This window comes from Dama dama, chromosome 4 (genome assembly GCF_033118175.1).
Source record: "Dama dama isolate Ldn47 chromosome 4, ASM3311817v1, whole genome shotgun sequence".
Lineage (NCBI taxonomy): Eukaryota > Metazoa > Chordata > Mammalia > Artiodactyla > Cervidae > Dama > Dama dama.
This window is the reverse complement of record NC_083684.1, coordinates 19,062,961-19,081,847: the sequence shown is the minus strand read 5'-3', so window position 1 is coordinate 19,081,847 and position 18,887 is coordinate 19,062,961. Positions and strand designations below refer to the sequence as shown.

General features: G+C 49.8%; 1 protein-coding gene across 1 annotated transcript in view; it reads left to right on the top strand.

The window, feature by feature from the left end:
* The window catches only part of ZCCHC14 (zinc finger CCHC-type containing 14), a 47,780-nt gene that overhangs the window by 23,950 nt on the left and 4,943 nt on the right, over positions 1-18,887 (top strand). Inside the window, exons 3-12 of the mRNA XM_061138334.1 lie at positions 316-389; positions 9,212-9,283; positions 11,639-11,748; positions 12,445-12,539; positions 12,621-12,675; positions 13,686-13,965; positions 15,455-15,546; positions 15,997-16,124; positions 16,961-17,101; positions 17,191-18,657. Of these exons, the coding sequence (XP_060994317.1) occupies positions 316-389; positions 9,212-9,283; positions 11,639-11,748; positions 12,445-12,539; positions 12,621-12,675; positions 13,686-13,965; positions 15,455-15,546; positions 15,997-16,124; positions 16,961-17,101; positions 17,191-18,657 (2,514 nt within the window). The remainder of the gene's footprint in view (positions 1-315; positions 390-9,211; positions 9,284-11,638; positions 11,749-12,444; positions 12,540-12,620; positions 12,676-13,685; positions 13,966-15,454; positions 15,547-15,996; positions 16,125-16,960; positions 17,102-17,190; positions 18,658-18,887) is intronic.

Sequence of the window (18,887 nt, the reverse complement as noted above, 5' to 3'; positions counted from 1 at the left end):
GTTATCATCCGTTGCCCTCTAGCAGTCAAAGAAACGTATGTTCTTTTCAAGCATCTATCCCTTTTTATTGATTTGTTTTTATATTTTCCCTGTATTTTCTGTCTCACGATCAACTTTACCCTCATTCTGAGCTCGGCCTCCAGCCTCCCTCGTTCCTGACAAGCTCTCTGTGGAGGAGACGGCGTGGGGCGCTGGGAGCTTTCCTGTAAAAGCCGCTAACATACCGATCAATGCAAACTAATCATGTATACTTCAAGCTTTTATTTCATTTTTATAATTCTGTTTGTTGTTTTTTTGTTTTGTTTACCTTTACAGTGAGTGTTGAAAAGATAGACCTGAAGGGATTATCACACAAAAAAAATGAAAGAAATGTTGAATGTTCCTTTGAGGTAAGATACTAAGTTTTTTTTCCCCTTTTCTGCTCTAAGGCATAGGAAGGGAATATTTACTACGAAGCAGTACTTTTATTTATCTAAATAAAAGACAGGTCTTTTTGCAAAGCTCAGTACCAATGCTGTGGGAAATAGAAGTGGGGGCTGGGCCCTGCGGGCAGCTGGGCCCCAGGATGAGCTTGTTGGGGCTGCTTGCTCTCCATCGATGGGGAGGGTCTGGGCTCGGGCGCAGCCTGGAGCTCACAGCCCAGTTGTGTCCCTGTTAGCTGTGAGACCACGGACAGTGCTGAACCTGTCTGTGTCCCGGCACCTCCGTTCAGTCGGAGGCTGGAGTCTGGGGGAGTCAGTGCCTGCAGAGATGAGCCGTGTTCCTCTGCACCTCCTGGATGACAGAAGCTCCTTGGTGGGCTGGGGGGGAACACGCTCTGGAGACACACTTGGCTCCTGGTAGGTAGTTGGTCACCTAATTTGGCTACAGAGGAGAATTGTGAAAATTGAGGCATACTGTTTATCAGGCCCTGGGAACCCCACTCACAGCCAGTCTGCTCAAACTGGGTTTAGATTCAGCCCCCATCCTCAGCCTCTCTATAAAGCAGTGAGCTTGGGCAGGGTGGACCCTTGGCCTCTCCCCAGATGAGGGGCTTGTGACCAGGATTGGGGCAGCAGGCTGGCAGACAGGGACATCCCGAGTCTTCTGGAGGCCCAGCAGACAATTCCAGAAGGCTCCTTGGAGGCCTGTCTCAGCTCTGAGCTTACTGTCTCATGTGGTTATTGTTGAGTTTTAGAAGTTTCTACCCAGATGCGTGAGCTGAATGAAGTGTTTTAGTGTTTAAAGAAAACTTTGGTTATCTGGAAGCTTACTTCTCCTGATGAGATAACTGATAAGCACACTCTTGTGTTTAGGACAGTGATAACCCTTCACCAGCCAACAGTTCAGCTAGTCTTTTTGGGGGGGGGGGTGCTGGGGGTTACTAACCTGATGTGCCTTCGGGGATTTACAGACTGTCGGATGGTGATTTGAGGTACTAAGGAAAGATGAAATGAACATTTAGAAGCACACAGTGCTCATTTATGAGGCGTGCTGCTCCTTCGTGCAGCCTCAGCCGAGCGCGCGCTCTGTGCAGCGAGGTGCCCTCCTGCTTGTGACTCAACTAAGTGGCCGCCTGTGGGGTGTGAGTGTGTAACATGCATGAGCTTTGCTTTGGGCATCCCATCACGCTAGACAGGTGAGGTGCCTTATGGTTGCCTAGCTTCCAGGGTTTAACCAGTCTCTAGCTGGCTGTGGTCAGAGCTACAGTTCTGTAAAGAGGAAGGACCGTGGACCCTGTTGAGAACGTCTCTGCACATACCTGTAAACTTCTAAATTCTCTGTTGTCTCAGACAACCATCTGTAAAAGTAAGTCCCAGGAGCATTTTTCTGTTCTAGAAATCAACAAGATGATGCTAAAATTTGCATGGAGAGAACTCCCTGGTAGTCCAGTGGTTAGGACTTGGTACTTTCACCGCAGTGGCCCGCTCTCAGTCCCTGGTTGAGGAGCTAAGATACTGCATGCTGTGTGGTTCAGCCTACATAAATAAGTGAATGAATAATAAATAGCATGTATATGGAAAAAACTACAGAGCAGTCAAAACACTTTTGAAATGAGCAAATTGGAAGCCTCACTACCTGATCTCGGCACTTGTGTTGAAGTGCAGGGGCCCTGATGCTGAGGTGCTGCTGAGAGGTGTAGGGGCCACCCCTGGGGCCAGAGCTGCTCTCACATGTACATGGTCATTTGATTGTTTGGAAGACTTTGGGAGAATATCATTGGCGTTTTTAAAGATGAAACATTTTTAAAATTTTCTAAGCGACTTTCTTTTTTACACTTCTGATGAGACAGGTATCACATACCATAAAATTCATCCATTTTAAGTGTTCAGTGTTGAGACCTCCCTGGTCATCCAGTGGCTAAGACATCTGTGCTCCCAGTACCCGGGGCAGCGTTCGATCCCTGGTCAGGGAACTAGATCCCCCATGGCACAACTAAGGCCCAGTGCAGCCAAATAAATTTTCTAAAAAATTTAAAAAGTTCAGTGTTTTTACAATTTATTCAGAATTCAGTAACCATGGCCACAATTTAATTTTAGTATTTCTATCACCCCAAGAAGCCACACACCTGTTGGCAGTCATTGCCCTCTTCTCCTCCCCAAGTCCCAGGCAGTTCTGATCCCGTTTCTGTCTCTGGGTTTGCCTGTGCTGCGTGTTTCTCCAGAGTGCAGTCCATACAATATGTGGTCTCTGGTGATTGGTTTATTTCGTGCAAATCACGTTTCTGTGGCTCATCTGCGTTGTGTCGTGTACCGGTACTTCCCTTTTGGTGGCTGAGTGAGTCTCCACAGTGTGGATGGACACGTTCCGTTTGCTCACTCAGCAGCTGGCTGGTACACTTCCGGGTTGTTCCCACTTTTTGCCTCTTACGGGTAATGCTACTGTGAACATTTGTGTACAGGTTTCCATGTGGACAAATGCTTTCATTTTTCTCGGATATGTACCTAGGACTGAAATTACCGGGCCTTTTGGCTTACAGATGTTTTCTTCCGCTGTGTGGGAATTTATTTCATGTTCTTGATGCTGTCCTTTGACACACACACGTTTTGACTTTTGATGAAGTCCCATTTACCTACTTTTTCTTTCGTTACTTGTGCTTTTTGTGTTTAAGAAATCTTTGCCTAAGCCAAGGTAATAAGGAGTCATTCTTGAGTTTTCTGATAAGAGTTTGATTGTTGTGGAATTCCCTGGCAGGCCAGTGGTTAAGTCTCCATGTTCCCAAAGCAGGGGGCATGGGTTCGATCCCTGGTTGGGGAGCTAAGGTGCTGCATGCTGCTCGACATGGCCAAAAAAACAAAAACTGGAACTGGGACCCTCAGAAGGACAAAGGCTGCTTGGGCACCATCAATCAGGCTTAAGTTCCCGCCTTGCCCCAAGTGCTCCATATGTATTCTGGGACCAGCAGCGTCCTGATGAGGCCAGGGCAGCTCAGGCTCCCACTGCTTGTGGCCCCGCTCGGGGTGGCCCTGGGCTGGGCTTGGGGTCAGCAGTGGTGACTGCTCCGCCCTGCGGGCCAGGCCTCCTCCGCTTTGGGCTAAGGCCCTGGATGCCACACCACCCTGGTCAATGATTATTGACAAAGGTATAAAGGCAGTTCAGTGAAGAAAGGTTGGTCTTTTCAACAAATGGTTCTGGAGCAGACAACCATATGCAAAGAAAAAAGAATCTTGATCAAACCTCACCTCTTGTATAGAAGTTAACTCAAAACGAATTTTGGACCTAAACATAAAGCATAAAATAGAACTTCTAGAAGAAAGCACAGAAAAAAGATTTGTGACTTAAACAGGCAAGTATTTCTTAGGTAGGATACCAAAACATGATCCATATTAGACAAAATGAACAAGTTAGGCTTCATCAGAATTTAAAACTTGCTCTTTGAAAGGCTCTGTGGAGAAAATTCAAAGACAAGCCACAGAATTAGGAGAAACATGTTTGTAAATTACGTGTCTGTTAGAGGATTTGTATTCAAACTATAAAAAGAACTCTCAAGAACTCAATGATGAGAAAATAACCCAATTAAAAATGCACAGACATTTTACCAAGAAAGATGTGTGGATGGCAGAGAGCACACGTGAACAGATGTGCAGCGTCATTAGCCGTTAGGAAGAGACCAGTTAAAACCACTATGAGCTAATGGTGCCTGCCTGTCAGAATGGCTGAGATCCACAGGACTGATCACACCAACTCCTGGCAGGTATGTGGAAGGACTGCCCTGGGAGCATAAAACTGTGAAACTACTTGGGGAGACTGTTTGGCAGTTTTTTTAAAAAGTTAAACATACTCCTAAAATATGACTCATCAGCCCCACTTCTAGGTGAGTACCCAAAGGAAATGAAAGTATGTGTTCATACAAAGGTTTGTCCATGAATGTCTATAACAGCTTTATTCGTAAGGCCCCAAATACCCATCGCTGGGAGACTGGGCATACACTGTGTACTGTGACCACACAGTGGGCCTTTGGGCATGGAGGAGTGGGTTCCTGATACAGTATGGACAGAGAGAGCTCCATGATTACGTGTGTGAGAGAAGCCAGGGAAAAAAGAGTATGCTCCGTACGGGTTTATTTAGATAAATTTAGAAAATGCTAAATAATCTGCAGTGACAGAAAGCAGGTCAGTAGCTTCCTGGGGAGGGGTGATGGCTATGTCCGTTATATTGACCAGAAGGATGGTTTCATGGGTGGATATGTACGTCCAAACTGATCAGAGTGTACATTTTAAATACGTGCATTTCAGTGTCAGTTACACTTCAATAAAACACTTCTAAAAATTACCTGAGTATTAATTTTTGTCCACAAAGCCCTAAATAATTAGGATAAATTGTCCTTTAAATAGGTTGTCTTTTGAACTTGGAAATGAATATCTATTGTACCATGGCCAGAACAGTAAAAACCTTTATTAGGAGTGTCTGCCATACCATGGTGAGGTGTGCCCTCTGTTGCTTACAGTGTAGGAAGATTCAGGAAGCAGTTTTTTTTGGAAACTTTCACTTATTAAGGGAAAAGTCAGCGACACTGCCCATGCTCCCCTCCCCCTGCCCCGTTTTCTCAGCCTTGTTTATCTCTAGTTTTAATTTTTATGTGTCATTGTTTTCCGGGATACAGATGAAAGGTTATTCTTTTATAGGAAGACGTAAGTAACAAATAGACTACAAGTAGGAGTTTGAGTTTCCTGTTCTTTTTTTTTTCCATGGAGTTGGTTTTGTATTTGCTGAAGTTGTAATTGCTAGTTACTAGTTACTGTGGAAATCAAATCCAGGAAGCAGATGACAGAATCTTTTAAAATACAAAATGATTTTGTACCCATGTAGAAATGTCCACATTTTACTAGCTTCCCCAAACTTACTGTCGAATAACTAAAACTTTTTTAAAAGTATATTTTTCTTTACTTATTACGCATGAAAGACAGGGTGGGAAAAAACCCCAGAAGATGACCCAAACACTTGAAATGCCTAGCGGACGGGAGAGTTGTATTGACTTAAGAGGAACTATGGCACAGTACCAATAAAAACCCCACTCTTCTCATGCCCATCTCTGTTGGGAGCCCAGTTGTTGCTGTCCAGTCGCTCAGCTGTGTCTGACTCTCTGCAACCCCACGGACTATAGCCCACCAGGCTCCTCTGTCCATGGGGTTTCCCAGGCAAGAATACTGGGGTGGGTTGACAGTGCATTTATTTTAGTGCTGTGTCTTTTCTTTAAAAGTTTACTTTTCCATCTTGAAACAGTCTTCACTGCCTTGAATGCTTCCTCGCTGGTAGCTAAGGGTCAGTCTTGACAACTGTTTCTTGCTTAGTTTTTGCTCCCATCAGCTCCATCTGTGCAGAGACTCCAGTGAACGTGCTCGGGCCACCAGGGGACACACTTCACACCTCGGTGCTTGTGTGACAGCCTGACCGTGGGAAGGTTGTGGTACTCGGGCCGTGTGGTGGGTGCCTAGTGCTTTTCCTTTCCAGTGCTCTGTTCTGCCTGGGGTTAATTGTCTCTCTCTGTTGTTTCTTGGGAACAAATACTAGGAAAATAGCCTTGCCCCCTAAGTTTTCCCTGGTTGTGTTCAAATGCGTCCGACATTCCGTTGGTTCCCCTCTGGAGTGTGGCCCTCCCTTCTCCCACCTGGACTTAGGCTGGCACCGTCTCATTGAGGGCTCCCGTGTCTTCACCTTGGGCTCCCCTCGTCCCCTCTTCGCTTCCAGCTCTGGTTCCCTGCTCTTGGCTCACAGATCACCTCTTGCTGCAGGTCATTTCTGCTTCTTGTAGCTTCTTAGAGAAGGTCCTGGGGAGGCACAGGTCCCGACCTTCACGTTTGGCAGTGTCTTTATCCATCTGCCCTGACACGTGACTGGGAATACAACTCTAGACCAGCTGTCATTTTTCCTTAGGAGCTTGGAAGCACTTCTTATTTCCTGTCTTGCAGTATTGCTATTGAGAAGCATGGCTCTGTTCTACAGTTTCTAGAAGTTTTAGGACCTTTTCTTGGTTCCAGTCACTCCCACATTTCTCAGAGCCAGACTTGGGTGTAGGTTTCCATCCAGTGTGCTGGGACGCATTAGCCCTTTTTACTTAAGCCTGTTAACTTGGGGACCTTTTCTTGAATCATTCTTTTGATTTCCTCTGCCCCATTTTTCTCAGTTTTATTTTGGAACTCCTGCTGTCGGCATGTTGGACCTTAAGACTGGCCCTCTCTTTTATTTCTTTTTTCCTCTATTTTCTTTCCCTTTGACTTTTTTGATTTACTCAGTGGAAGAGTCCTTCATCTTCTGTATCTTGAATTGAATTTTTCACCTCTGCTGCCCTGTTTTAAACTTCGAAGAACTCTTGTTCCCCAACAGTTCTTTTTTCATAACATCCTGTTCTTGGCGATGCTTTCTCCTTATAGTTCACAGCAAATATTGTTGATAGTTTTAGCATTAAAAAACGGTTCTAAAAGCATGTGGTCCGTGCTGCTTCCAGGCTGCCTTGTCCTTTGTGACTGTTCTGCCTGTCCTTGTGTTTGGCTTCAGAGCTCCTCAGAGGCCTGATGGCAGGTCTAGTGGTGCTGGGCACATGAGGGCTGCCCATATGAGGGCTGTGACCTGAGTAGCAGGGCCTTTTCCTGAGCTGCTGCCCCTGCACCAGTCGGTGCTGAGAGCAAGACAGTGAGTCAGAGGAGTCAGACTCTGAGCGTGAAGAAATACTTACCTATTCTGTGCATACCATGCTTTTTTGTGTATGTTTCAGATAACATTGAAATCCATCTCTGTAGGTCTCAGTGGCTCTTTGAGTGAGTACAGGTGATAGGAAACGACTGTTCCAGCATTTGATTGGCAGTGTTTTTTCTTGCTGGTACAGGAACTGTGGGTTAGCTTATGACTGATGCTATCCTGGACTTGCTGGATCACGTGTCTCTAGCTTGTGTCAAGATGCCAGGCTGCTCTCCTGGTCCACGCCCCTCTGGGGGTTGGCCGGCCTCTCTCTGGCTCAGGGCTGGGTCAGGTCAGCCTGCGATTCCTGCAGAGGTGTGTTGCTGAAGTCAGCTGGTTTCCAGTCCTTGCTTTCTATCTGCCCTGGGTGGAAACATCAACTCCTTTTGGAAGTCAAAGAAGAATATATCAGGAGCAGGCAACCTAGAATAGTTGTGCCTCTTTAAATGTAAAATTGTCAGGGAAGCAGATTGTCTGTTTCAATGTAAAATGGTATGTTTGTGCTATGCTCACCATTTGGATGTTGGACTTGGTGCTTTAAGTTGAGTTAGGGTGTGTTTGTGCCACGTGACATGCAGCATATTTTACTTTGAAAACCACAGTGTCAACAGTGCTTTGGGTCATACATCTAAAGCTAGAAAGTTCTCACCTTTAATCGTGGCTGTTACTGGTGTTTTACGTGGGTAGCAGCTCACTACCCCCAATCTTGTTTTTAGTGTTGTTAAAAGATTTAATTATTTCAAACAGAAAAAAATGGTGTTGGTATTTTCATTTTAGTGTAGGTAGATTTTGGATGGCGCACAGCACATTCATTAAAAAATGCTAGCACTTGCTGTGATGAATTCTAGGAGGCGTCGATAATTCAGAGATAAAGGAGAAAGTTCCTTGTCTTGATTGATTTGTATTTTGTTGGGGCTTGAAAAACACACCTTAATAATTGTTCTGTGCTACGACAGCTCCAGAGTAGAAAGGGACTCGTGTGAATTTCAGCAGGAGGAGAGATGTCAGCCCTGAGTTCAGGCCTGGGAGACTGTCAGCAAACAGCAAGCAGGAGGCCAGCGGGTAGTGGGCGCTTGAGAGTTGCTTGATTATCTCCAAGCCCTGGTTTCTCTACATCAGTGTGCATGTAATGCTTCCCTTTGGGTGACAGAAGACTCTCAGTCGTTTTATTTCCTGACTTGAAATCCTCCAGTGCTTCTGGACTTTAGGGTGAACGTCATGGTTTCACGGTTTAACCTTTCTTGTTCTGGGCCCTGCTTCCCTCCGGTCCCACCTTCTTCCCTCTGTCCTGTCTCGCTCCTTCTGAGTTCAGCTCACGCCTTTCTCAGCGCAGGAGAGCCTCTGACAGGCATGTGTGCTGACATAGGTGGAAAATACCGCAGACAGTGCTGGGAAGCCAGCCCCCTGCCCCCAGGAGCTCACAGTCCATTCGGGAGGATGGACATTGTGGTTGTGAACTAAAACTGCCCGCTCTCACAGGTGCATGGAGGAAAAGCACACACACCAGGCTTTGTAGAGCTTCCGGAAAGGCCTTTCTGGTGTTTTCTGCCGAGTTCTTCCCCCGCCCCCTGCAGTGGGAGCTGTTCCTGCTCTCCTGGTCCTGACTGCCCTGGCTTGTGTCAGACTCCTGAGGGCCGCCAGCACGGCCACAGCCCTGAACGGGAGCACTCACCGTTGGACAGGCTAACCTCACATCGCTCTTGACTCCATGTAGACTGACCTGAGCAGGGGGTTCCCCCATGGGGGGCTGTGCACACAAGCAGTCAGGGTTATCAGGGACTTTATGACGCTTTAAGGGGCAACCTTAGACTCCATGCATGAGTGACTTAATGATGTTTGAATAATTGCACAAAACAGGAAGTTAAGCTTTAATGGACTGGAGTTACGTGAACATCTTTTCTATAGCATGCAAAGGGGTATATAAATGCACGAGGTTTTTATATATATAAAAGTCTCGTCCCACTGCTGCCATGTCCTGGCTATGACTTCCTGGAAGGTTGTGCTGTGAATTGAGTATGTGGTATCTGTTTTTAAGGTTTGTTTGTTTGTTTTTAAGGTCTTGTGGTCTGATTCTTCAATCACATCAGTAACCAAATCTTCCTCTGAAGTGACTGAATTTATTTCAAAGGTAAGGTGATTTAAGGGTTCTTATAAAAATTACAGGGTCCCATTCATCATGGTCAAAAGGCAGCCTGACATCCGTGGATGCTACCTTGAGCCAGGGCAGTGAGTGCAGGGTGGGCATTCCCGCTCTGGCAGGGCGTGTGGTCCACACTCCTTCCCATTGCTGAGAACTAGCTGGGGCAGAAAGATGTAAGTCCACGGGTGCCGAGGGCTGTTTGGCTGGTGGAGGTTTGTTGCTTTCCAGCCGCAGCTGAGGGAGAGGCTCACATGGGCGGCAGTGGGCAGAGACTTCACCTGCTTCCACCTTTATGTGTTTACATATTGAATCTTCCTGTTTTATTTTTTCAAATATTTAAAAAAATTGAAAGGCAGATGTTGTATATCCTGCTTGTTTTTAAATTGATTCAACGAAAACCGTTTCAACAACAAGCTGCACTGGTAAATACCTCTTTACCCCCATACACACATGTGCGTCCACACACGCCTGCATGTTTAAAGTTGCCCGGCCTGGCCTGTGCCAGGCGGTGAACCACCGTCTTAGCCTCAGTCACGCATCTGAGGTGGTCACCTTCGTCGAGTGGAGCCAGCACGGCTGCGGTGTCTCCAAAGTGCAGCTGGCAGTTTGATTATAAGATGAGGGAAAACATCCCATGGGAGAAAATCGAACTGAAAAGCTTGGACAGAAGTTGCTCGATCACATCGCTCGTTTTGGCCTGCCCTGCCCTGAAGGGCGCCACAGGCCTTCTTTCTAGGGCTGTGGGTCCTGCCCCGGGCTCTCCCGTCCCTCTGCAGCATGTAGACCGCTGAGTTTCCTCTCCTCTGGGCCTCCCCACTCGTTCTGTGGTAAGGCGCTTCTCTGGACTCCGCTTATGCTGGCAGACCCTGCTGCTCTTGTCTGGCTATCTGCAGCAGCTGACACTCGCCTGGCTTCGGGTCCTCTGCCCTTCTGGGCCTCTGCCTCACTGTCGTGTCCATTGCTTCCTTCAGTATTTCTTCTCCACTCTCTCCTCCTGGGCCTTGAGTTACGTGCACTTGGCCCTGTCTTCAGGTTGAGGGATGTTTTTCCTCAGCTCTGTCCAGGTTGCTGAGGAGCTGAATTCTTCATCTCAGGTACCATAATTTTAGGGGTTTTTGTTCATTTTCAAGTAATCTAATAGCTCTGATATCTGGGTTATTTCTGAGTCTGGTTCTGATGAGTATCTTGACAATCGATTCCCACCTCTTTTTTATCTTATAATTTTTGATTGAATGTTAGACGACATGTCTAGAACTAGCTGGGAAATGGAATCCATCAAACCATTAGTGCAGCTTCAGGTTAGTCTTGTCAGGAGCAGAGCTGGGTTTGGGCTCCCCCAGCGAGACCTGCTGGTCCCTGGAGCCTTGAGAGGAGTGTGGCGTGGTCTTGCCTCACCTGTGGGACAGGGGGTCTGTCTGCCCAGTTGATTCCACTCCCAGGGAGGGTGCTGTCACTGTTGCTGGTGATAGGTTTGTGGTGGGCATGGGGGCTGCCCGTCCTGGTGCAGCCCGAGCTCCAGGCACAGGGTTGGGGGCCGTTTCTCAGCGTCACTGCCCTTCCCTCCCCAGCAGCGGGCCTGGTCCACTCTGTGCTCCTGCAGGCCCTTCCTCTCAGGAGGGCTTCCTGCCCTTCCCTGGGGCTGGAGGGGTTTTCTTTTTACCTTCCCTGAGAAATGACCAGTGTCAGGAGGACTTCCTCTTCTTCCTCTTCTCCCAGAGGCAGGAAGGTGTTCTGCCTCATCCCCAGAAACTTGGGGGTTTGCTTGAGCTCTGGGAGCAGGCGCCATCTCATCCCTCCCCCAGTGGCCTGTGGGCTTTCTGCTTTGGATGGGGAAGCAGGCTCCAGGGGGCAGTATGGGGTTTCCTGCCTGGCCCCCAGGATAGCTGTTGCACCCTGTGCCACCTGCAGAGGCTCCCTGCGGCCTGCCGCCCACAGAAGAGAGCTCAGAAGTGAGGGCACAGTCCCCCTGCCCTGTGCCTGGGCTCCTGGCCGGCTGCTGCCTGACCCGCATCCAGCCTGTGGGGCGTGTTTATCCCTGCCCGTTCCCTCCGCCCGCTCGTGTGGCAGCCGCCTCTTCCTCGTGTTCTGCTGCGGCTGGGCGGCTCATGCGCACTGCCTCCTTGGAGGGCAGGCCCCTCTCGGAGTTGGGTCGACGTGGTGGCTTTGCCGCCCGGCTCCCTGTGTTGTGGTGGGCCGTGGCTTCCTACGTCCCAGTGGGTGCAGAAGCCCAGACTCACACCAGCAGACGCCACCTCCTTGACCTGCCCAGGTGTCTCTCACACTGAGTCCTGGTTCTGTAAAGTGGATCGTGCGATACTTCTTGGGCCTTTTTGTCTCTTTCAGTTGTCTCAGCTGTATCCTGAAGAAAATTTGGAGAAATTCATTCCTTGCTTAGCTGGCCCAGATTCCTTTTATGTAGAGCGAAACCACATGGATCTGGAAGCGGACCTGAGGTAATGCTCCTCTCCCATCCACCCCTCCAAGGCCATGGAGAGCAGCCCCTGCAGCAGCACCGTGTGACTGGTCGACCGACAGCCCTCTGTGGTGACACATGGTCTGGATGGTTCCGGTCTCCTTTTCAGTTACAGAGAATTTGAAGGATCTTAACAACCCGGGCATGCTTTTGAGGATATACAAGTGAAGGAATTCCAAAGTATATGCCACCATGTGCTGTAATTTTGACAGTCTTACGAAATAAAATCTGGTTATTTTTTCTGTCCTGTGGTAGAAAGGGTGAAAGGAAGACCTAATAAAACATCTCCTGGGCCCAGTGTCTCTGGACCCTGAGGGTGTCCTGCACGCTGTCCTGTACATGCTTGCGGAGGGAGCCCTGCTGCCAGGGCCCGGGGACTGGGCCCGCCATCGGAGTGCCCCCCGGCAGTGGAGCCCACAGGCCCCATGTCGTGGGCCCTGAGAGACTCTGTTCATACAGTGTAGTACAGTGTAAATGAGGGAAGGGGCTCCAGGAAACACACGAATCCTGCCAAGAACTAAACTGAATAAAACAGGAAGATTAGAGGTTAAGACACTTCTGTATACTTTTTCTCTGATACAAATGTCTCTTAATTGAAAATTAAAATCTCTCTCCCAGTTACTTTTTGGTAATAATACATTTTTATGCTGATAAAATGACTCTGTTTCTTTTTTAGGTATTTGGCTTCATTACCTTCTCATGTGTTAAAAAATGACCATGTTAAGAAATTTTTCAGCACTTCTTCTCCCACCCAACAGCTTCAAAGTCCAAGTGAGTTTGTAAAATGTAATTCAGTAAAAGTAGAAATATTTTTCTGGTCTGTGAATGAATTATTTTCATTTTAACTTGTAGGTCCTGGCAACCCTTCCCTTTCTAAAGTCGGCACCATGATGGGCGTGTCTGGAAGGTGAGACTTCTACCATGCAGCCAGCACATTTCTGTCAGCCTTGCTATAGAGCTTGCTTCTCACTGTGTGTCAGTAGTTGTTTCTGGAGTTGAGGCATTCTTGATCTTAGTCTTAACTAGTAATATTGGATAAGAATTGGATAGAGATAATCCACTTTTTGATTTCTCAAAAAATAGGAAAAAAGGGGTTCTCTGAGCCACTGGAGTTAGAATTCCCAAAGACCCATATTGCAAATGCCAGTTTCTGGGCCCTGTACATTCTAGGAAACTAGAATTTCTGAGAATCTTCATTTTTACAAGCTCTCAGGGAGTGATTAAGCCCATGAAGGGCCAGAGTTGCTGCTCTAGGGGTTCTCTGCCAGCTGGGGCCCGACAGTGGTTGTGGTGGTGCCCAGGTGACAAGTGGACTGTCACCTGTGTGGACTGACAGCCTTCACTAAAATGGGCTGACCTCACATGTGGTGTGTGTGTGTGCATGCGCGCGTGCACACACACACACGCGCACACACACTTGGTCCTACGGATGCTAGTCAGGCAAGGAGGTCTTTGATGTCCCGCCTTTCTTGTTCACCCCCTCACCTGGAGTATGTGAGCACATGATAAATCTGTGGGTCTGCAGTTTAGTGTGGAAGGGGCTGGGACAGAGAGAGATGCTTTTGCTTCTTCCGGCTTTCTGGAATTTACTTTAAAAAAAAATGTTGGGAGTCGATTTTAGTATATGATTGTCAGTATCATCCTATGATAGAAACAACAGAAAGAAACTAGGCAGCTCAACCAGAAGTCTGGCGGTGACACACACGCGTGTGTACACATGCTCAGGCACCGTGTCTAGACAGGTGCACGCACACGTCCATGTCCACACACGGTCACCCGGGGCATTGGTGTAGCGGCAGAGGCAGCAGCTTTGAAGGCTGGTGGTGGACTCGGCCACAGGTTCAGGCCAGACTGAGGAGCCTGGTCTTGAGCGGAGGCCATGAATGTTTGAAAATCACCTGTCTGCTGTCCTCGCAGGCCTGTGTGTGGAGTGGCCGGCATCCCGTCCTCTCAGGGCAGCGCCCAGCACCACGTGCAGCACTCGGCCAGCGCGGCCGCCTTGCCCCACTGCTCGCACTCGGGGGGCGCAGGCTCGGCTCTGGCCTACCGGACCCCGATGGACAGCTCGCCCACCATCCTGATGCCGTCCAGCCTGCAGGCCCCGCAGACCCAGGAGCAAAACGGGATTTTAGACTGGCTTCGGAAACTGCGTTTGCACAAGTATTACCCTGTCTTTAAACAGCTCACGATGGAGAAGGTATGTTGGTTACTGGCAGGCAGATAGAACGCGCTTGTTGTCTCGGGTGATCTTCCTTTCTTCGGACCTTCTTCCCAGAGGAACCAAGCTGGGTTTCGGCAGTGTGTGTGTCGTGGAGGTCATGCCACTTGGTCTTTAACACTGCCAGATGCATGCCCCCCAGCTCCTGGGAGCTCACTGGAAGGGGCCGTGGATTTGAATTTGAAGCTGCCTGCAGTTGGAAACAAAAACTGGAACGTAAATTGCTTGTGAACAAACAGCTTTTTAAAGGTAGTTTGGGGTCTTCCCAAGTAGATATTTGCTGTGTGTGATGTGAAGGGTGTTGCGCCTCCAGCCACCCTGCAGTGGGTAGAAGTAGTGGATTCTGGTGCTCACATCCCCTTTCTTAGATGCCCTTCAGTGAAGGCCTTTTTAAAGGATCCCACATACTTTGACCCAGGTAAACGCTGGCTGATGACCTGGCTTCCTTAAGGGCATATAGCTAAAGGAATAGATGAATTTTGTATTTTTCAAGCAGTCCTACATAGAAAGTATTTTTATAATAGAATTTTGACAAGAAGCATTTTTTTTCCCATTGTTAAATTCTGAAATTTCAAGTTTCAATGTCTCTGATAAATTAGACCTATAAGGGATGTTTAAACTCTGAGCGCCCCCTGCTGGATAAAGTGCTGTGGTAGCTTTGATCTCTGTAAACATTTCTTGCGTCCAAAAATCTGCAATTGAAGAACTAGAAATCAAGCTTTTACTGCTAATAAAAAACACATTTTAAGTGTCTTTTCAGTACTCTCAGTTTAGGATTCATAAGTCTTAAAAACAACAGACTTTACTATCCTTGTTCATGATCAGTTTAAAAAGTTGTAGTTGAAAAGGCTAAAACGTATGTAGTTGAAAAGGCTAAAATCACAGATCATATTATGGACTGTCACAAGAAGCAAGTAGGATATTTTTCTTAGTGTAAGGGCAGTGGGTTAGGTTTCCACTCAGTTTGGATGGCATCTGCTTTTCTGGATCACTTGCTACTCAACAGAGTTGCTGGTGTCCCATGATTCTAAGAAACAAGAGCTGCTAAAGAGGACGATGCTCGTGTCTGTGGGAGTTGGGTCCCTGGAGCAGGAGACACTTCCGTGAACTGCATCCTAGTAGCAGCTGAGACTGCAGGACACTGTCCTTGTCACCTGCCCGCACAGCACGTGCCTTCCCGGGGCCCCACCTTCACCCAGCTGTGGTTCAGACACCTGTGCCGAAGGCTCGGGGGACACAGCCTGTGACCCTCAGATGCAAAATGGGTGTCTTGTGTTTTGGACTCTGGACACCAAGTCACTTAGCAAGTAAATGTTGTAATGTTTTCCTATCTTTTATTATCTGCTTAAGTTTATGGGTTTACGTATCCGAGGGGTCGAATATGTTTATTAAGTTAAACTGCAAGTTCTTTGTTTTCAGAATCCTAGTTAATTCTCAGTAACTTTGTAATTTGTTTCTTCTGTGGAAGTTTCTGAGCCTTACGGAAGAAGATCTAAATAAATTTGAATCCCTCACCATGGGAGCAAAGAAAAAACTGAAGACTCAACTGGAGCTGGAGAAGTGAGTGTGAGATTGTTTATGAAATGTGTTCATTTTAGTTTCTAACATGAGTAACAGATACTAGGACTTGTTACTGCTGGTGGCTTATCAAACCTTAATTAATACTCTTAAAACTCTACAAATGTGGCTTTGGTTTGCTAGCAACGACCCTTTAGAGTGAATCTGACAAGTCGGTTATCTTCTACCCTGGGGATTATTTTGATGGAAATCACCCTTGTGCGGAATATGTGTACTTAAGTAGCATCTGTGAAGCATTGGAGAAGGAAATGGCAACCCGCTCCAGTATTCTTGCCTAGAAAACCCCATGGACGGAGAAGTCTTGTAGGCTACAGTCCATGGGCTCGCAGAGTCGGACACGACTGAGCGACTTGACGACCTCTCACGTGAAGCACTGAGAGTTTGTTCAGCAGAACTAACACTTGGCTGTTGGTGTGCTTTCCTGTTGCACAGGGAGAAGTCAGAGAAACGGTGCCTGAACCCCTCGGCCCCTGCCCCGGTCAGCAGCAGTGGGGTGGCCCGCGTGCCCCCCACCAGCCACGTGGGGCCCGTACAGACGGTGCGAGGCAGCCATGCTGCAGGTGGGTGGCTGGGTGCGCCCCAACCCAGGGCCCTTCTGGGGAGGATCAGACCTTAGGTCACACCGCTTTTCCATTTCCATCTCCTAGTACTTAGAGAGTTACTTTTCATCATTTTAGCTCTTGTAGTTTCTGCAGTAGACAAATAGAAGGGACCTTAGGTTCACAACTGGAGACAGGTGACTCGCCTGAAGTTGTTTGGGCAAAAGGTTTAGACCCAGAAACTGCTCTGGTGAGTGGGAAAGAACAGGAAGTGTGAAAATAGATGCCAGTCTCTCCCCTTCACATGGGTGCAGAGAGGTGGCCCTAGGCTGCTGCCCTGCAGGTCCACCCTGTAGTCCTTGATGCCAGACCACCAGCCTTCTCCCCTTCCCCCTGCCTTCCTCTCCTCAGGGGGCGGTGGAGGACCACGGTAACAGCCCTTCTGCTGTTTTCCTTATGCACTAGAAACATCAAGAGTGACAGGAACCAGGAAGAAAAAACTGCCATTGCATCTTTTCGGTACTTGTTTGACCGAAAAGGTCTTGTGTCCCTGGGCCTCAGCACACAGAGGTCTCTCTGTTGGAGGGCTGCTCTTGGAGCACTGGTGGTTGGTGCTTCGCCTGGTCTGGCATGTGCTTGGGGAGCCGAGGCCACGGCCACGTGTGCACCTGCTGGGCATGGGAGCCTCAACCCTGTGTGCGTAGGGACAGGGTAGGACCTGCCTCCTTGGGGCTGATATAAAGACAAGCGTGACAGGCATGCCTGTGGGCGGGAGAGGCGGGCACAGCCAGCGCCGTGTCCTGTGGCTCGAGGACCTCAGTGCCACCTTTGGACTGTCACCTGTGCCTTCTCCACAGCGCTGCGGGTGGAGGTGGAGCAGCCCCCTCACCAGACGGCCCGGGAAGGCAGCTCCTCCGAGTGCTCCAGCTCCTCGCCCAGCCCAATGGGCGTGCAGGCCCGGGAAGAGAGCTCAGACAGCGCGGAAGAGAACGACAGACGTAAGGATGCCCTTCCTTCCTACGTGGCTCGCGAGGCACGGCCCCTGCCCGGCCCAAGCAGGCTGTGCTGACGCTGTTTCTACCTCTAGGTGTGGAGATCCACTTGGAGGGCCCTGACAAGGAGAAGCCCGTGATGCTGCTGAACCACTTCACGTCAAGTTCCGCCCGGCCCACGGCGCAGGTCCTCCCCGTGCAGAACGAGGCGGGCTCCACCCCGTCGGGCCACCACTCACTTCCTCCCCAGATGATGACGGCAGCCTCACACATCGCACCCATCCGGATGCTGAACTCCGTGCACAAGGCGGAAAGGGGGGGCACGGACATGAAGCTCCTCTCGTCCTCTGTGCACTCACTGCTGTCCCTCGAGGAGCGCAGTAAAGTCTCTGGACCAAGAAGCAGCATCAAAGTGGACAAGAGCTTTGGCAATGCCATGATGGACGCGCTCCCCTCGTCCACCCCCCATCAGCCCATGCAGGTCCTCTCCGGACTCGCCGAGAGCAGCTCCGTGTCGCCCACTGTCTCCTTTGGTCCCCGCACCAAAGTCGTCCACGCATCCGCGCTGGACAGGGTGATGAAGCCGGCGCAGCAGCCGGCCCTGGTGGTGGAAGCCAGCACTGCTGCCACGGGGACGTCCAGCACCGTCTTCCACGTGGCTCGGCCGCCCATCAAACTCCTGGTGTCTTCGTCTGTCCCTGCGGATTCCGCCATCTCTGGTCAAACCTCCTGTTCTAACAATGTGCAAATAAGCGTGCCCCCTGCAATAATAAACCCCCGGACTGCTCTGTACACAGCCAACACCAAAGCTGCCTTCTCTGCGATGAGCAGTGTGCCCGTGGGCCCCCTGCAGGGCAGCTTCTGTGCGAACAGCAACACTGCCGCCTCCAGTAGCCACCCTTCCCCGTCCTTCGCAAACATGGCCACTGTGCCCAGCTGCCCAGCCCCCAGCTCCAGCCCCGCACTCTCCTCGGTCCCCGAAAGCAGCTTCTACAGCAGCAGTGGCGGTGGCGGCGGCGGCAGCTCCCCCGGCAACCTCCCCGCCTCGGCGCAGAACCACCACCACCACCACCACCATCAGCAGCAGCCGGCGCCCCCGCAGCCGGCGCCCGCCCCGCCGCCCGGCTGTGTGGTGTGCACATCGTGCGGCTGCAGCGGGAGCTGTGGCTCAAGCGGCCTGACCGTCAGCTACGCCAGCTACTTCCAGCACCCGTTCTCGGGGCCCTCAGTCTTCCCCTTCCCGTTCCTGCCCTTCAGCCCCGTGTGCGGCAGCGGCTACGTGGGTGCCCAGCAGTATGGCGGCGGCGCCTTCCCGGTCGTGCACTCGCCCTACGGCGGCGGCGTGGGCCCAGAGCCCGTGCTGGGCGGCCAGTCCGCCTTCACCGTCCCGCCTGTGCAGAACTTCATGGGGGCGGCGGGCGTCTACCAGGCCCAGGGCTTGGTGGGCAGTAGCAATGGTTCCAGTCACAAAAAGAGCGGGAACCTCTCGTGTTACAACTGTGGGGCCACCGGTCACCGCGCTCAGGACTGCAAGCAGCCGTCCATGGACTTCAATCGGCAAGGTAAAGCCTCTCGAGGTGGAGAGATCCAGACAGGAGTGTCCTTTTTATGAAAATAATAATCAACTTCCTTTTTTCTAAAGCAAGCAAGAAGTGATTTTCAAGTGCTCTCTGAAAAGGCACCAAACTCTTGATGGGCTGTGCAGCCCCGAGGGCAGCTTTGGTTCTGAGACTGTCTTTATGATTTCCGCCTGCTCCTCACTCCAGTGTGGCTCGCTGGCCGTGGCCCGACG